Here is an 18,804-nt window from a genome sequence, read left to right on the forward strand (position 1 = left end):
ATGACAAACAATTTCCTAGGTTTGACCTTGAATTTTTGCACCATTTGGCTGATTTTTCTGACCTCTCCTCTCCGAGGCGCAGTTGAGGCCCGTGCCGTTTGGAGCCCCCTAGTGGAGGAAAATGGCGCCACAGCCTGAAATTGAAAATAAGGATGAGCGCCATGTCTGATCCTCCGCTTGTGGAATAGAGCGGACGGCGGAGCGATCGTTTCCCCGGGGGCCTGCGGTCCCCCTTCGGGTTTCGGGGTGACCTCATGGCTGACAGCGCAGGGATTCAGCAAGGTTCGCCGGCCATCGGAGCCGCGGGCCTGGTTCCGGCCGCTCCCGGAGCCGGGGGGACGGAGGGCTCCGGCGCCGCTGGAGGATCCGCACGTATCGCCGCGAAGAAGGCGCAACTCCGCTCGTCACCGCGGCCGAAGAAACTGGAAAAACTCGGAGTGTATTCATCCTGCAAAGTAGGCACAATTTGCATATAGGAGACTTGTGAAAAATTAAGTTCTGTGTGTTTATTCTAAAATGAAAGATATGTTGAGCTTGGTTGTAATAGTTTCCTAAATGCAAGCGCAGCAAAGGAAGCCATTGCCGCACTTCAGTTTTTTTTCTTTTTTTCTTTTTTTAATTTTACATGCACGACCCAGTGTGGTGAAAAAAATATGCAGAATTTTAAGAGTTACTGTCATATTTGCAACAAGACTCTTCGGCGGGGCCTTTTTGCTGCAGACTGCCTGGTATTTTTTTACAGCGTTACTATGTTTCTGTCGAGGTGGGGGGTTGGTGAGCGTAAACATTGGCTTGGCGCTGGTTTTTGGGGAGTTGCTGGATGTGAGCGCGGGGGGGTGGGGGCGGCTTGTGTCCCAGCCTGCGCTCGTGCGCGGTCTCGTGCCGTCTCCAGAAGATTTCCCAGTCCCCGGGCCGCCTGTCAGAGCGCAGCCGTGGACCTACGGAGGAGTTTACGGGGGCTTTCTGCAGCGTACGATCCGCAGAGAGGGACGGAGCCTTTGTTTTGACAGGGTGACAGCTGCTGGGGTGGGCGGAGTTTGTTGTCGTTCCGGAGCGCATGCGCAGAACCGCACAGCCAGCTGACCGTGGTGACAAATCTCTTGTGTTTCTGTCCGAAGTTTCCTTTAATCCGAATCACCTTTCAAGTTTTAAATCAGCCCTAATATCTCCATACTTTACTTAAAAGAAGCCAGAATTTATTTTATATTTTTAAGCTATTTTAATCAACAGTTTTTCAGGTTTTCTGAAGCCTTTCAAAGTTTTTCTTCAGTTTGGCTGCTTTTTCACTCATTTTTTGTCCAGTCCCTTTATAAGATCCCATTTAATATATATATAGATTGTATTTTTTGTACGTTGTTCGTGTAGATCAGTCATCCAGGACATGTCAAATTGCTCTTTCTTTTTTAAATAATCTTTTTTATTAATATTAATTTTTTCCCATTTTGAAACAGCAGCAGACAAACAAACAAAGAAATGAGTTCAAGACTTTTGCCCACAGCTATGACTTTTGACGCTTTACCCTACTTCATTTAAAGTTGTTTAATTTTAAATATTATGACAATAAACTGCTTCACCTCACCTGTCTGGCACGAGTCAGGACGCCTGACTCTAAAAACACTTTAAGGATGTTTATCAGCTGATGTTTGTTTTGTTTTTCTCATCCACAGCGTCACTTTATTCCCACTCATTGTGAAAATTAACTACGGATATATATGTAATAACCTCAGGGTGGATTTGATCATTGATGTGTTTCTCCTTGAACTTGTTTCCACTCTGTTTTTTTTTAGGCTGAAGGGCCTTGCAAGTGTAATGGCTGGAAAAGTCAGAACCCCCCTCCTACGCCTCCACAAACAGACCAGCAGACCAACGCAGTCAACCTGCAGGAGCCATGTCGGAGCTGCTCACACACCTTGGGTACGCGAGCGTGACAAGGACATAATCCCACAGAAAAAGCTCATTCAGTGTTACTGAAAGTGCCGACGTTCTTCTCTTTCCCAGGCGATCACGTGACCCACCTGGAAAATGTCTCAGAAGACGAAATGAACAGACTTTTAGGAATTGTCTTGGATGTGGAGTATCTGTACACATGTGTTCACAAAGAGGAGGACGCTGACACCAAACAAGTCTACTTTTCTCTCTTCAAAGTAATTTCCTGCTATTACTGCCAATTTACTGCCAAACTCTGCGTCACATTCAAGTAAGCTACTAATACGATGTTTACCTTCCAGCTGTTGAGGAAATCTATCCTTCAGATGGGTAAACCGATGTTAGAAGCACAAGAGAGTCCCCCATTTGAAAAACCCAGCATTGAGCAGGTAAAATCTAATAAAAAAACAACCTTCAGTTTCTGTCTCACTTGAAATCCTGCCTCAGATTTTCTCTCTTTCTGTTTGTTTACCAAAAAAGGGAGTGAACAATTTTGTCCAGTATAAATTCAGCCATCTCCCATCAAAGGAACGTCAAACCATCATGGAGCTGGCTAAGATGTTTCTGAACCAGATCAACTACTGGCAGCTGGAAACGCCCTCTCAGAGACGCCAAAGGGTGCCCAATGATGACGCGGCTGGGTACAAAGCCAACTACACACGGTGGGACCGAGCAGATGTTCCCACCGCCTGCTTCCAAGCTACTTCCTGCGCATTTTTTAAACCAAAAAATCTTGCGTCCTGTTTGCAGATGGCTCTGCTACTGCAACGTGCCTCAGTTCTGCGACAGCCTGCCCCGCTACGAGACCACTCAGATCTTCGGCCGGACGTTGCTGCGCTCCGTGTTCACCGTGATGAGAAAGCAGCTGCTGGAGCAGGCCCGACAGGAGAAGGACAAGCTTCCCCCTGAGAAACGCACACTCATTCTCACACACTTTCCAAAGTAAGAGATACAAAAAAAACAAACAAACATGAGGGAAAAATTACACTCACAGTTATGTGCAGATTTGTGCACATCTACCTAACTTGTGATAAAACTGGAGCTAATAAAAAAAAACATTTATAAAACAGTAAACAAAAAGTGAAAGGAGAACTTAACTAAAAATAATATATGTGATTTCTGAAATATTATTCTGGTTTGTCTCTTCCTGTATTTTGGTTTTGTTGGGTTTTGCACCTTCAGGGCCACTCCAAACCACACAATAACCACAAAAATATGAGTTCAGTGACTTTTATTTAAACTATACAGAGGGATAAGTAAAAAAAGGAGCAGGATCCTGACTTATAAGTCTGTTGTGTATCATGTTAAAACCTTGATGTTTCCCCTCTGTTATAAAATAGTAAAGCGGTGTCTGTGTTTTTCTTTGCTCAGGTTCTTGTCTATGCTGGAGGAGGAGGTGTACAGTCACAGCTCTCCTATCTGGAGCCAAGACTTCCTGGCAGGAGCAGCAGGAGGGCAGATACCCATCCACACAGGTAACACACACACACACACACCTGTCAACACACTTGTTTGTATTTGCAAGACAAATAAGAAAAATAAAAAAGTGGCACAAACAAAATATAGTTAGGTGACAGATTAACAAGCTTTTCTTGTTCCTGTGTTAATGGTTTCCCTCTTTCTGTGCAGTAATCAGTGCTCCTCCAGTCTCCAGGCCAATATACTACAGCACCAGTCCTGTGTCAGTGGACCCGTCCACCTGCGGCAGTGTCAGTCCGGCCAGGAAACCCGCCTCAGTTCTGGAGTCAAACTCAGGTATTACAAACAAAACTGGAATTAAACTGGTTTTACTGTGCCTCTGCATCTACCCAGTTTAAATCAAGACAACTCAATGAGGTTAAAGTTGATATAAAAGAAGTTTATTTCACTGCCTAAACTTCTATAATAGATAGTCTCTGAGTTGTTTCATCTGCTAAAACCTGAGACAAAGGAAACCTTAGGATAATTTTATCTTACAGTAATGATGCAAATGAGCTCATCGTCAGCCAACTTTAAATGCTGTTTTGTCTTGTTTCTACTCTGATTATGCATCTTATGAGCAAATGTAAAAAAGAAACAGGTGATGATTTTGAAGGATCCTGTGAACTGTGTTTGTAGTTGGAGAAAAGCGTAAAGCATCAGAACCCCTTCACCACGAGGAGAACAAGAGACCCCGGGTGCTGGGTGACATCCCCATGGACCTCATCAATGAAGTCATGGCGACCATCACTGACCCCGCCGCCATTCCAGAGGTAGCCTGTTGTTCTTTATGTCGGCCGCTGTTAAATAAACGTTTCGGGTTTAAATCTATTTTCACTGCATTATAATAGTGACATGTTGTGTCCTGAATTATAACAAACAGGGGATCCTGTAAGACCTTCTAAAAGGTAAATTTGTGACATAAACAAGATGATGATCGATATTTTATGCCTCCCTTCCGGGTCAGACCAGTCTGCTGTCGGCTCATTCTGCGCGGGACGAAGCCGCCCGCCTCGAGGAGCGGAGAGGAGTGATTGAATTCCACGTCATCGGGAACTCCCTCAATCAGAAGCCCAACAAGAGGATCTTGATGTGGCTCGTTGGCCTCCAGAACGTGTTCTCCCACCAGCTTCCCCGCATGCCCAAGGAGTACATCACCCGGCTGGTCTTTGACCCGTGAGTTTGGCTGACTGCACCCCGTTGTCACTCGTGTATGGAAACGTAGCTGGATCGTAATAAACAGATCTCTCTGTTTCCTCTGCAGAAAACACAAGACCCTGTCACTGATCAAGGACGGGAGGGTTATCGGGGGAATCTGCTTCAGGATGTTTCCATCACAGGGATTTACAGAGATTGTGTTTTGCGCCGTCACATCCAACGAACAGGTCAAGGTGAGAGCGCTCCCTGCTTTCGTTTTCAACCTAGTTTCCACTTAGCTACACCTGTGCAGCCAGAGTCTGATCTTTGGCTGTTTCTCTGCAGGGTTATGGGACCCATCTGATGAACCACCTGAAGGAATACCACATAAAGCATGAAATACTCAACTTCCTTACTTATGCTGATGAATATGCAATTGGCTACTTCAAGAAACAGGTATTGGAATTTGTTGTTAATGTGACATTAACATGCTAGTCATGCTAATTATATAGCTGCAAAAAAATAAAGAGCCCTCTCCTCATCCTTTTCAGGGTTTCTCAAAGGACATCAAAGTTCCCAAAGCAAAGTACGTGGGCTACATCAAAGACTATGAAGGAGCCACACTCATGGGCTGCGAGCTCAACCCCAGCATCCCTTACACAGAGTTCTCTGTTATCATCAAGAAGCAGAAGGAAGTACGTGGGTGAATTTTTAATAAAGTGTCTCCAAACTTCTGTCTGTCCCCCGCCCCCTTCGCCCCTTTTTTCTAATTCATCCATCTCCTTCACATCTCCTTTAGATCATCAAGAAGCTGATAGAAAGGAAGCAAGCACAGATCCGGAAAATCTACCCAGGCCTGTCCTGTTTTAAGGATGGAGTCCGGCAGATTCCCATCGAGAGCATTCCTGGCATTCGTATGTTACTCTGAGCTACGCAGCATACAGTATGAAACAACTCGCTCACAGTTTTCTGTAAGGCATGATTTTTATTTTTTTTTGTCTGATTTGTTTCTACCGACAGGTGAGACTGGCTGGAAGCCTGCAGCCAAAGGGTAAGAGGAGTGAAAGTTTACCTTTCTGCACGGCTTCAACTAATAATTTGTTTAATAGAGTCCACACATTAGCAACACTTGGATTCTGGTCTTGTTTTTTTTTTGGTTTGCTTTGTTTTCATGTCGAGTTAATTTGCATTTATGGGACATGAAATGTTTGATTAATGTTCCGGGTACCACACATGCACTGATCACGGACATAATAAACTAGTTTCTTCTTATTCTGCGGTTGTAGGAAAGAACTGAAGGACCCAGATCAACTGTTCAGCACTCTAAAAACTATCCTCCAGCACGTAAAGGTGAGGGACAGAAACACTCTGCCTAAAAGCAATGAGGATAATAATGATTCATTACGCCTGTGTAGTCTGAAAAGCTTGACCGAGAGGCTACTTCAGCCATTTCTCCATCACCATGACGAGCGTTTAAACTTTCCTCCTCCTCTCTTTCTGTTTTGCTACTTCTCTACATCCACGACGTCTCCTGCTCTGCTGCCATCTAAACACACAATCTGACACACTTACTCTCGCAATCTGACGTGTTTATTTTTAGAGTCACCAGAATGCCTGGCCTTTCATGGAGCCCGTGAAGAAAACGGAGGCTCCCGGTTACTACCAAGTCATTCGCTTCCCCATGGGTATGTCTAATCATGACTGCTTTATGTTCAGGTTGAATACAATCACAAGGCCTAGATAATAAAAAAAGGGCATGCTGTTTTAAATGGGTCAAACCCTTGTAAAGTGGTTCTATGTGAGTTTTTCTATTGAAATAACCCACTTCCTGCCTCAGAATGACAGATATGTAACTACAGTGTAGCCATTTTTGGTAATTATATTTCAAAATCCACTGCCTATAAAACGTTGATGTGGGTAATGTTTCGTAGACTCTAGATTTGAAGGTGAAAGTTGAGCTGGAGAGGGATTTTGAAAACTTGACTGAGCAAAAATACCCCTCATAAACTTCATGCATTAGACATTTTGGAAGTAATTTCCAAATGACCACAAGCACATCGATCCAAAGTGAGTTTAGGGAGCCGTAAGTGATTCTGTTGGAGCCGATCTTTTGCAACTAGCAGCTGTTTTTGTATTAAACTGCACTCCCGTAACTGCTGGCTTTATTTTGGGCTCGCAGATCTAAAGACGATGAGCGAGCGTCTGAAGAGCAGGTACTACACCACGCGCAAGTTGTTCATGGCCGACATGCAGCGCATCTTCACCAACTGTCGGGAATACAACCCCCCGGAAAGCGAGTACTACAAGTGTGCCAACATACTGGAGAAATTCTTCTACACCAAGATCAAAGAAGCAGGGCTCATTGAGAAGTAAGACAGGAGGAAGAAGGGGTTTTTTTTTTTACCCCTCAGAAAGGATGAAAGAGATTGGATCAGAGGTTGGAGTCAACGACGAGAAAAAGCCTACTGCTTGTGGGGTGGGAAGGTTTCACGAGCAAGGTGCAAATGTGTCTTAAAATCAGCTCTCCTGTGTTTGATGCTGGCCCAGATCCTGATTCAGAACTTCAGATAGTTCCTCTGAAAGATCGGCCAAGACGAAGAACCGTGAGACCGTGTCTGGTTGTAAACACAACACTTATCCCAGGAGAGAAAAAAGCAACACAGGGTGTCAGACTAATACATGTGAAAGATCGAGACGGGTTCCGTTATTAGATGCTGAAGGCATCCAAAATGACAGTGAATATTTATCTGGTTTGGCGTTGTCTCCTTTGTTTTCACTCTGCTCTGCTTGTTTCTGTTGACTCCAAGTAGGGACGACATGAAGGAGCCAAATATTCGTTGGATGAGTTTTGTTTTTGTGTGTTACCTGTGAGGAAAATGAGTTTTTGTTCAACTCTTTGCTTTTATAAGCATGTACAGCGCCAGTGGGGTCTAAGTTTGTCTGTGATGAGTTCGTCCTGCCAAAAGAGGAATAAGAATTTTAAAATTGTAAATATTTTAATAATTTTAAAGCACTTATGCCAACTGTATATTTTTAATATCTACATTTTTCGTCTCCATTAAGCCACAAACAGCAGTTTGACTATCCAAATGCACTTTTAGTTAACAAAAATGTAGCCTCTTCTTATGTCTAAAAATGAATTACACTGTCAGCTAAAATCTAATTTAATTATCTAGAGTCTATTCTTATTTATGTGCTGTAATTCAGAAGAGTTATGTTTAGGACAAGGTCTTAATTTATTGTCTTATTTTTGTCCTGCAGATGGAGATTGATAACTTTATACTTTGGAGAAAAAAACACAAAGATTGTGCAATACTTTGTAGTTTTGCTGTTTTGTAAAAAAAAGTGTTTGTATTTTCCAAACTTTAGAGGGGAAAAAAAAGCAACCTTTTGTAATATGTCTGTAAAAATGATCTCATGCTCTTTGTACAATTGTTTTGACATAGATTTAGCCTATTTTATAGACTGAATAAAACAAATGCAAGGCTGATTTGGTGTCTGTTGCTTTTCTACGAGAAAGAGTATCCCAGCCTTCAGTTATTTAAACTATTTTGGAAAGCGTAAAATGTTTATTATCACATACAAAAGAATACTGAATTAAAGTGACATCACACAACATATGCATATACAGCTCATTATAAACAGCAACATGGGTATTAAAGAAACTTTCCTCTTTGGAAATATTGCTACATTTAACTGAAGAAAATAGTATCAACAATAGGAAAGAAATGCACAAAATATAAAACTAGTTTCAGTAACTTAAAGACAGAGGTAAAAACAACAACAAAAAAAAAAAACAACTTGTCAACATCCAACAAATGACCAAAAAGCAACTTTCAGCGACATCCAACAAAAGACTCGTTGTATTTCTCAAATGACTGCTGGCTGCTCACAGACTTCTTGGATTTCTGCTTGAAAACAGGAGAGCGGAGGAACTGCAAGTCTGTGAATTTGTCGCCACGCCGAAGTTTTCTGTTGGGGGAAGAATAGAATTGTTGACCAGTCCAGTCTTATACTTGTAGTATAACGCAGGCTCTGAGCGTGAACTTACGCGATTAACGAAGGTTCCTTATAGTCGACTGACGTGGTGCAGCGCCGCTTGCGAGTAGGACCGGGGGTGGAGCATCGAGCATCTGAGAGACGCGAGCCGCCACAGGAGAAGTTACGATAAGAGGCAGGTTGCAGATTGGTCACATCGCACAGACTTAAGCCCCGCCCTGCTGTCCTTACACCACCCCCACCTGCAGAAATGTGAGGAAACGTGCTGAAACAGGATTTGTGTATTTGCATTCAAAAGTAAACAACTTAGCCCATTCTATAAACCCAAAGAAGTGATAACAGGTTTAAAACACGACCGTCACAGCTGTACACTGACATTGTTGACAAAAGCTCATTTTCGTACTGACGGTTGATTCTGGAACGTGATTTAGAAGCGGAACAACAAAAATCAACTTACGTGTCTTGCTTGTTTTGAGTCTTTGTGGCGTTTGGTGGGGTAAAAGAGAAGATGCTTCACATGAATTGTCTCTAAAATTGGACAGGACGTTGTCCAATCTCATCATCTCAGCCTCAACCAGAGGACTGACGGAAGGCAAAGAGTCCTGCATCGGCTCATCGTGAGGCTCTGAAACAAACACACATATCCAACTTTTTTTACCATTTGCACCCACTCAACTCTCTACGCACAAAGGTCTTATAACATTTCATACAATGACAACCAAAAAATGAGTTTAATTTCATGAAAAACATGCAGTAAGTAAAACAAAAGACAGAGCTTAAACAGAAACAAGTATTTAAAAACATCTGCTGAAACAGTCTGACCAAGAAATGAGGTTTTCTGCTGTAAATATTGATCATGGCAAAAACCTCAAGCTAAAAAAGATTTTCTGTTCTCCGTTCTTGACACGTTTCATTGATAAACATATGAACACAATTATCTACATTGTGTATAAAAGAAAGTTGTCTTTCATCAAGTCTTCTATTGTTGTTATTGCAGAAAAAGGCAGAGCTAATAAATGAGAATTAAACAGAATGTATTTACTTTGGCAGTTCTCTTGTTTCAGTCTAACAGAGTCAGAGATGTTGGCGGGGGTAGAATCAGGCGAGTGAAGATTCGTTTTGCCCTTTTCAGACTCTGCCACTTTGGAAACTGACTCTTCATCTCTGAAAACTACAAAATTATACAATACAAGCAGTAGATTATTATTACTTATAAAATAAGAAAAAAAAGCTGAAAGGATAAATGTAAAAACTCACCAGAGAACTCCTGACTTGGAGGGACGTTTTCTTTCCTACTGGCACGTTTTGAGGACTGGCGTCTACGAGTGGTGATCCCTTTGCTCTTGTCTGGAGAAATCTGCCTCCACCTTGTTTTCCGAGGGACATAAAGGCTGTTGTCTGATTCTGAAGATGATGAGCTGGTTTCACTTGGTATGGAAACAGCAGGTGACGCTTCAGCTTGGGCCTCCTCGTTGATGAGTGCGGCAGGCTGACTGTCCTCTGCTTTGGCCTTAAACGGCGTGATGTGGACAGCCTCTTCACAGTCAAAGTCAAATGTGTCGTTAAATCCCAGTGATGTGTTGAGCTGGTTGCTCTGTGATGGAGGCGCCGTTTTGGCCCGTGTGGCTGACCGGTCCCGACTCTTTGAGCGGGCTCTGGGTTTGGGATTCTCCCATGGTTTTTTTAACGGGGCACGCTCTGGTTTGCGGCCTCTGTCAGGTTTCCGTGAAGTCGGTTCTGGTTTGGAGCGAGGCTGCTGCTGCCGGGCTTGTTTCCTAGTTGGCTGCTTTGACTTTTTGGGAGGGGCAGGCTCAGGAGTTGAGTGACATACTTCCTCTGTGTCGCTGAGATCTGCTGCTTCTGGCTCTGCTCCTTGTTGGTTTTGATTCAGAGCTCTACTGTCACCACGAATAGGACTTGGTATTCTAGCCCCAAGGCCTGCATCTGGGTCTCCCTCACTCAGCAAGCCAAATTGTCGAAGCCGGTCAGATCTCCTCCTGCTTTTTCTGTCTGTGTGTCGACGCCTCACACCGACTGTAGATGGTAAGGTAATCTCTTTGTCACAAAACTTTTCATTCCTTTTAGAGGGTGGAGGATCTATGTGAAAAAGAAAAAAAACAACATAAGTTACAATAAATTAATTCTGGGTTACAATGAATCTAAAATGTTTTAAAATGCTACAAACAATACACAACTTCTGTCACATAACAACATGTAAGTCTGATTAACTTACTGTAGTCATAAGAATGACTATTACATAAAACTAGCTGTGATTAAGATAACTTTAAAGGCCATATTTGCACTAAAAACTTAAGTTTGAATAAAAAAAGTGTTTAATTACACATTTTTTGGAAAGATTTTATCCATATAAGCAATGATACTTTTAATCCTGACAATATAGCTTATTACATGCATAAGAAAGCTATTTACATTTGACCAAAGCCCACCTAGTTTGAGCCTCACAGTTCATCTTGATTAATTAGAGCCATTATAACTAGGTGCATAAAAACATCCCTGTGCATGTACAACCAATCAGAACACCTATTATTTATATATGATATATAAACACTGTGATTGAAATGACCCCAACAGAACCAGGTGGAAATATGAACAAGACACCTAAACAATTCTGTATTTCAGCTTATTTTAGACCTTTGTAAGTAGAAACTATGGAACACTGGTAATCAATCAGGAGAAAATACCTGCACAAATTGGCAAAGCTTCACTCAGACTGGGCTCATCGACTTTCTGGCTGCTTCTTCTGTAAATTGGAAGGTGAAAAACGTTGATAGTTACCATAATATATAAAATACAAACATGTTTTCTTTAGACTACTCATTTTTGAAACTCACCTTGCTGACTCCAGATGGTTCTGGGTTTCCACAAGGATGTCTGCAGGCTTAGTCTAGATCAGTGCAGAAAGAAATGCAACAAAATACAAGGTTTACAAAGTTATCTAGACATTTGACTTCAAGGCTCAACACTTATTTAGACTAGAACAATCTTAACTATTAGTCTTGGAGAGTAAACGAGTAATATATCTTAGCGTATACCTGTGAAGCACTAGCTGCCAGAGCTTCCTGCTCCTTCAGCTTCCTCTTCAAGAGAAGCAGGTGAAGGAACAGGGCTTGCTGCTCCCTCTTCAGCTGCAGGATCACTGCACTGGCCTGCCTCACTTTCTCCTTCTCAGCTTGAAGGGCCACAGCCAGCACTTTGTTGTTCAGCTGTACACCCTTGAGGATGGTGTGTGCAGAATTAGACCCTGGGAGGAAGTTTAGGAAGGACAGCATTTGCCTTTAGCCATAATCCATCACTCCTGCATACCAGCTGCCTGAAAGATCTACATGCGTCATCTAAAAATATACAAGAACAAATGCACCACAAAGGTTCTGAACCCAAATGAGCTGGAGCGCTTACCAGTGTTTTTGTTCATCATTCTTGGCCGTCTCACGCTCGGATTTGCGGCGCTGGCCAGCCGTTTAATCCTCTTCTCCTTCATCCTCTCCTTGATGTCCTCCAGACTCTGCTGGAAGGACTTTTTCTGGGCCCGTTCTTTAGCCATGGCTCGGGGTCTGTGTTCACTATCACAGAAAACACTATTACCTAGGTGTTCAGCAGCGTGAAGTAAGGACACACGTCGTTGTAACGCTAAACGACGACGCTAACGTGCTGCTAGCTCACAAGCTAAGTTAGCAAACGTTACCGTTTGACGAGACCCTTGGCTACTTTTAGCAACAGGAACCGACATTTTAATTATGAAAACGAAGCAAACCTAAACCTACCAGAGACTTGTTTATCACGAGAGCTGTAGTTTGAACGTTTTCAGAACAAAAATGCTGGAAATTAGGCAGCAAAACAATTCATTTCCTCACAGCTTATCCGTCTTCAGTTATTTGATGTTCGAATTGGGAGCCGCGACTGCTGATTGGTGGAATCGGGTGATGACGTCACTTCCTTCGAGTGTAAAAACTGTTTTGCTCGCCAGATGGCGCTAATGTACAGAAAACTACACCATGTTCTTCCTGAGGAGCTGTGAACTGTTTGCTATTCCTTCTTCGTTTTATCCTTTGGGTCCAAACAGCACATATTACCACAGCACTACAATTATCTAATTATAACTCTTGGCGTCTCAATCAGTCCTCTTTCACCCTTCTCCTGCCTGTCAACTGGAAACAAACAAAACACACTGGAGATGTGTACCTCTAGGAAATGAAGGCCTAATAAACTCAAAGACTGTAGTCTATGAGTGAACATCTAATTTCTGTCGAGCTCATGCAGCTCGACTGAAATTAGTATTTATAATTGACCTCTGTAGATAAGAGTTTGTGCTGTAAAGCGCTGTGCAGCGTGTGGATGGAGCTGATAACTGTGTTAATCTCACTGACGAGCAGAGTTTTCAGTCATGTTCCTTGAGATTCCTCTGAATCTCTCAAGACTTGTTCAAGCCAAGATTTCACTTCAGCTAAGAAGTTAATTAACTTCTAATTTCTGACACTTTTCTTAAGTGTCTGCATTCCTACCCTCTTGCTTTTGACACTGGGCCTGAACAAACACCCACGTGCGTTTACACAGCTGTCTCTATTAAAGCCACCTTGCATTCATAAGCACACATTAATACCCTCCTACGCCTTAGCTCAGTAAATGTTCCATAAATACTGGAATGCTTTATGATACATAAAGACCAATGATTTCATTTACATTAAAAGTCAAACAAGACAGAACTTGCTTTTGGCAGGGTACAAGGAAGAAATTAGCACCATTCCTGCAGGACACAGCGAACAGCATCCCTTTGGATGCTCTGGCAATGAGTATCCAACAAAGTGTCCATACAAACCAAGTGATTGACACTGGAACATTTTACTGCACTTAAAAAGCTATGTTTTTACTTGTGTAAACAAAAGGGCTCTATCCCTGACTAAAACTTTGGTTTAAAAAAAATTGTAATTAATCAAACATAATTCATCATCCTGAAAAGAACAGATGAATAATTATTTGGTAACAGAAATTATATTAAAAAATAACAGTTACAGTTATTTAAGAAAATCTCTTTATTGACAGAAGTGTACTATAAAAATAAAAAGCTGAGCGCCTTGGAAAAGGGACTGAAGAATGTGGAATTTTAATACAAATGTTAACTGACAACCAGAATTTTATTACATTTTACGTTTCATTTCTTCTCATTTTATTTTGGGGCATGCAGCTCTGGGATGTAATGGTCGTCGCCTTGAAAGTTCCCGGAGTTTGCATGTTCTCCCTGAACCTGCTCACGTCTTCTGCCAGTTTCGTTTCCAATCCTCTTCCTTTCCTCTGCCCAAAACAGAAGGAACTTTCACGCGCCGTCATGAAAAACTACGAAGCATACAACATATGAAATAGATGGCTAAATGAGAGTGGGAATTAGATCTCGCGGGTGGATTTCTTCCCAGTATGTACCTGAAACATTACAACAGACAATAAAGTCATCGTACAAGCTGGGTGAAGGATTTTGTTGAAGCTCGAGCGTCGCCGGTGTCACCCAGTGAAAACAAATGACTTCAGCAGGGTGTCTCAGCTGTGAAACAAACCTGCACACTCAGGCTGCACCCTGAAGAGCAGCAAATGAACAATTCTGTCTCTGCAGAGTTTGATGCTTTCTATGCATTTTCACAGTATTTCCACAAAGCTCACTTGAAGACTTGGAGCACTTAAGTTATATTAAGACTAAAAAAAAAAAAGATAAATTACAACGTGTGTGATTTCAGCAACAGGTGTGCCATTTTCGAGAGGGTTCAAGAAGTAAGTGAGCATTTTGTTACAAAGTGGCCTTACAGACTTGTAATGACTCACTGTTTTAACAATAACATCACTTGTGTTTACGTAAAAGGTAATATCCTTGCTAACAGCCAGAAAATGTTACAGCTGTTCCTTCACAGCAGGGAAATACCGAGTGGTGTGTGTGTGTGTGTTTTGCGAGTCAATTTTTGAAGAGCAAAAGAAAAAGACAGAGAAGGAGGGAGAGGCACTTATAAAGTCAGGCAGACAGACAGCCAGAGGGACTCCTTGGGTTTTTGCTTCAGCTTGCTTTAATGGACAAATCCATCACACAGTCATTTCATGCCACCTCTTACTATCCACACGTCAGCTGCCTGGAGAAAAACTTATTATCACACGTACAAGAAATGAAGGTGTTCATTAAAAAAGAAGTAACACGAGTTCTGTGGCAGTGTGAAACAAAATGGCGAAACAAGAATAAAAGAACAAGCTGACGATGAACTTTAAATCAGATGAATACTTTTTTTATACAGTAGAAATATTCAAATGTGTTCAGCTGCTGATATGATGAAATTATAAAAGTGATAAATGAAACTAGCGTTCCATGAAGGAATGCACATTGCCTTCAACCTTGTAAACAATTTAAACAAGAATCTTGTGCAATTTGTCAGCACTCAGAGTATGTGATGTGATGTGACTTTCAGCCACTACCGCACCAAATTTTAGCTCTATATCTGCAAATATTGACTGAGTTTTAGCTATTTTTGTGCTTGCTAAAGACAAAAGACCAGACTGACAAGCGGGTAGTCCAAGCGAGGCTACAACCCAATTTGCATTAAGGGGTTATTTAGGCAGAAATATGATAATATTCCTGCCTGCACTGATAGTGCTACAGCTAGCTGCTGCTAGCAAATAACCATAGGATTCCATGTAAATAACTATGTAATGCGAAACTAACCATGATGCAAATGTTTATGAAATAGGAATATCATCAATCACTATGAGACTTTAAATTGGAATATTTTTAACACAAAAGCAAAGCACTTTGCTTTTAGTCACACTTGAATTAGCTGTTAGCTTGTCAATCTGATCAAAACTGAACTCAGTTTCTACAAAATTAAGCTTTCTATAACAGAAAACATGATAATTGTTTGCAATATTTGCACAGAACGCCACTTCAAAAAAGACTAAGCTTTAGCTTTAATCTGTGTCCAAGCCAATATTTAGAAAAACACACTCCTGTCCAGTCTGAGTGGCCAAAAAAATGATCATCTGCTTCTGCTACCAGATGAAAAGAATTAACTTTAATCTGCGTTCTCGCCTCTGTTGGGGCCTAAAACACACACGCTTCTGCTTTTTATTATGGAAAATGTGCAAATGGTGCCATACTAACAATTTGTGGTAATGGAATCATAACACTGACTGTGTAGTCAAGCCTCACACACAAATCCGGGACCAAAAAAGTCCAGTAACTCTGATTATTGCTTGTTTTATAGGCCTTATATCAACAGGAAAGTTCGGTGTGGATTATTGAGCAACTCCTATCATGATTTTCAGGTTAGTTTACCGGAGCGAAGAAATCAAGTTATTCTACTAAACAATGTCAATGTAACACAAAAAGCCCATTAAAATAAATCAGGTTTTGTAAGAATTACCTCGTTCTATAATGTATTATAACAGAGTGATGGCACCTTTTATTTCAGTTTAAGTGGATAGTCAATACGAGGCTAAATTGCTGACAAATCTAACGGAAGGAGTGCTCATTTGCCATCACATCCGTTTGAGCCCAAATGACAGCAGCACTGAGCCTCAGACACACAATTGCTTCTCTGTGGGCTGCAGCCATTATGTCTTCCAGTTTGCTCCCAACACCCTGCTGGGCCATTTACTTCACAGCCAACTTCTCCTCCTTTTACTGATCTGTTGCTCCGTGCCATAACCAATGCAGTGCCTCCTGCAGGGCCAGAAAACCTCACAGGGTCTTAACAAATCCTGTCTGGCTGCCGCAGGAGAGCAGCTAATGCAGCTCAGGCAAGAAGTGGAACTGACATTTGAGTCTGAACTTTCAACTTTTGCTTCCTGGATGGCTTTGAAGTGTGCCGATCCAGACGGACAGCACTTATTGTGCCCGCAGCTCCTCTCTAACCACTCCACACCGGAGATGGAGGAACAGTGCTTCCCACAGGCAGCCTCCACTGATCAATGTGAACCTTTGAATAATCTGACCAGGTTTAATGAGCAGGTTTGTTGTCAACCACCAGGTAATAAACAGTAGGTCGGCAAAAGGTTTCCATGAATACACCTTTGTCTCTATAAAGCCTAATAATGACCATATTTGTCCCATTTGTTAAATTTAGCCAAAACGTCAGAACAATGAGCTGTTTAATGGGTTTTTAAATGTGCTGGCAGGCAGATTTTTTTTTCAGGTTATTTTAAAAAGAGCCAAGCTACATTGGCACACAGAAGTTCGGAGACCATGGGTGAAAATGTGCAGAAGGCAAAACAAGCTCTTAAAGGTAAACAGATTAAAAACAGTCCTTTCAACCAAATGCTCTAAAGTCTAAACATAAAAGCAGATCTTTTGTGTGTTTACAGCTACTGCTCCTAAAGGCGAAGTGCAACATTTTTGAAGTTGGGTTCCTTGAAAAGGTTATGAAAAATAAATATCCCATCTGCTGTAGAAAGCTCTTTGAACGACCTTAGTTTGTAAAAAATGGATCAGATTGACAAGCTAACAGCTAACCAGAGCAGAGCCAAGAAAATGGTGAGGTGCTGACATCTTAAAACAACTTTCATCTAAAAATAAATCATAGTGGTTCAACATAATATATCCATAGAGTTTAAAGACTTATTATCTCATTGGTATTCGAGTAAAACTCAACAGCTTGAATTCAAACACTGTGTTTTGTTGTGGGGGGTTTTCTGTATAACAATAATTTTTCATACATTTTCCATGTTTAATGGGATATTTTCTGCTTGTTCAGTCATCTGTAGAAAAAGTCAGGTGGTTCAGATTTCAAAGCTGTGAATCTGTGAAGCCAACAATCAGAGCACTCAGCACCAAGCGGCTCCTTTTCGCAGCTACCCTCTGAAAATTAAAGCGATGTCGGCACAGAAGATTGGATGAGGCTATAAGAAGATAGCACAGCATTATCAGGAGCTCTTTTCCCTGGGTTGTTATGTAATTAAGAAAAGGCAGTTAACAAAATGAATGTGGTTCAAATCGAGGTCTGAAAGACCAAGAAAAGTTTAAGAGAACTGCTTTTAGAATTGGAAACAAAAAATGCAAATCAAAGCCCAGTTCAGCTGAAAGAAAATAACAAGACTTCAAGAAGATTTAGCAGAGTGCTGAGTGTTGTTTGCACTGCTCTTTTGTGCAGCTCTACCTGCACAGATTTTATCCTCACGGAGGAGTCTTCAAATAACAACAAAAAAACTCATTTGCATCCTCATCAAATAAAAATTTGCATCCAAAGTTGGTGAATAAACATCCACACAAGCCTGGTGCAGTTTGAAGACAATAACAGGGACTGATGAAGTTAAAACACAAGTTTGTAAAACAATGAACTAAGGCTAATCAAAGATGTTTGGAGGAAGAAAAAAAAAGGTGCTGAATATTATAAAAAAGCAATTCTCTGTTACGCACAGGGGAGAACAGCTCCTGCTTTGGGCTTGTTTTGTAGTCAGCAACACAAGAGAACTTTGACTAAAGATAGTAGGTAGAAGTAAATACAAGCAAAGCCTGAAAAAAAAACTAGGAAGAAGATAAAAAACAATGACTTTTTATACTGATTTCTATACAGATGTTAAGAAATGCCCTGTGAGAACATTTTTACAGTTGTATTTTAGGTTCCCTTGTCCACGTGTTTTATGAGATCCTTTCTTTCCATCTCTCATTTCTGTTGCTCATTGTGTTGCTGCATTCATCACCTTTGTTTTATGATTTGGACTCCAATACGATGTATGGAAATCAAAACGCTTCATGCCAAGAGCTTATTACAATCATTTTTTATGTGGGGAGCAAGGAAAGTTGCCCTCACATGGCATTCTCGGCTCAGCACCGAAGCTTTGTAGTCTCTCCAGGTAGATTCCCTGAATGCCAAGTTAAGCTCGGGTATTACCGATACATATTGATGTGCTTATGTTTTCCTGCCGCAAACCTGGAGATGCAGCGAGAGGCTGCGAGTTTGTGCTGAGAGTAGCTAGGAGTGTGTTGTGCAAGATGACAAAAGGTGAAGGAGAAACGGGAGGGAAGGCTGCCGAGCAAACAAGCCAGAGAGTTAAAGGGGCCAGCGGAGCGCTGAATTCCAACAGCCTGAGGAGAACGGTGCATCCCACACACAGATGTTCACAATCACAGAGCCAGGTAATTAATAATCATAATAATAATGATCACTGTGATAACTGGGAGAATCAAGAGGCAGTGACTGAGTGGTTTACTTTGGAGCGTCTGCAGAAGATGGAGGTAAACACTCGTGGACTAATTATTTGAGTTTGGGGTCAGTTGGCTGCTAAAAGACAAAAACAAAAAGA

At 41.6% G+C, this 18,804-nt stretch overlaps 2 protein-coding genes across 2 annotated transcripts; one reads left to right on the forward strand and one right to left on the reverse strand.

Annotated features, from left to right (window-relative positions):
• Window positions 1-51: 51 nt before the first annotated feature.
• Window positions 52-8,011, forward strand: kat2b (K(lysine) acetyltransferase 2B). The gene is made up of 18 exons (XM_017426210.3): window positions 52-455; window positions 1,788-1,914; window positions 1,999-2,144; window positions 2,229-2,315; window positions 2,407-2,588; window positions 2,677-2,868; window positions 3,298-3,401; window positions 3,556-3,681; window positions 4,024-4,157; window positions 4,352-4,560; window positions 4,649-4,775; window positions 4,867-4,977; window positions 5,073-5,216; window positions 5,321-5,435; window positions 5,542-5,572; window positions 5,808-5,871; window positions 6,122-6,206; window positions 6,701-8,011. The coding sequence occupies exons 1-18, from the start codon at window positions 255-257 to the stop codon at window positions 6,892-6,894; spliced, it is 2,379 nt and encodes a 792-aa protein (XP_017281699.1). The 5' UTR covers window positions 52-254; the 3' UTR covers window positions 6,895-8,011.
• Window positions 8,012-8,068: 57 nt separating this feature from the next.
• sgo1 (shugoshin 1) lies at window positions 8,069-12,457 on the reverse strand. The gene is made up of 10 exons (XM_017426219.3): window positions 12,303-12,457; window positions 11,938-12,101; window positions 11,574-11,782; window positions 11,373-11,425; window positions 11,223-11,281; window positions 9,778-10,617; window positions 9,563-9,691; window positions 8,978-9,145; window positions 8,573-8,762; window positions 8,069-8,493 (listed from the first exon to the last, which is right to left on the reverse strand). Exons 2-10 carry the CDS (start codon window positions 12,080-12,082, stop codon window positions 8,358-8,360), a joined length of 1,929 nt encoding a protein of 642 aa, XP_017281708.1. The 5' UTR covers window positions 12,083-12,101; window positions 12,303-12,457; the 3' UTR covers window positions 8,069-8,357.
• Window positions 12,458-18,804: the final 6,347 nt, after the last annotated feature.

The sequence above is a fragment of the Kryptolebias marmoratus genome, linkage group LG5, assembly GCF_001649575.2.
Source record: "Kryptolebias marmoratus isolate JLee-2015 linkage group LG5, ASM164957v2, whole genome shotgun sequence".
NCBI lineage: Eukaryota > Metazoa > Chordata > Actinopteri > Cyprinodontiformes > Rivulidae > Kryptolebias > Kryptolebias marmoratus.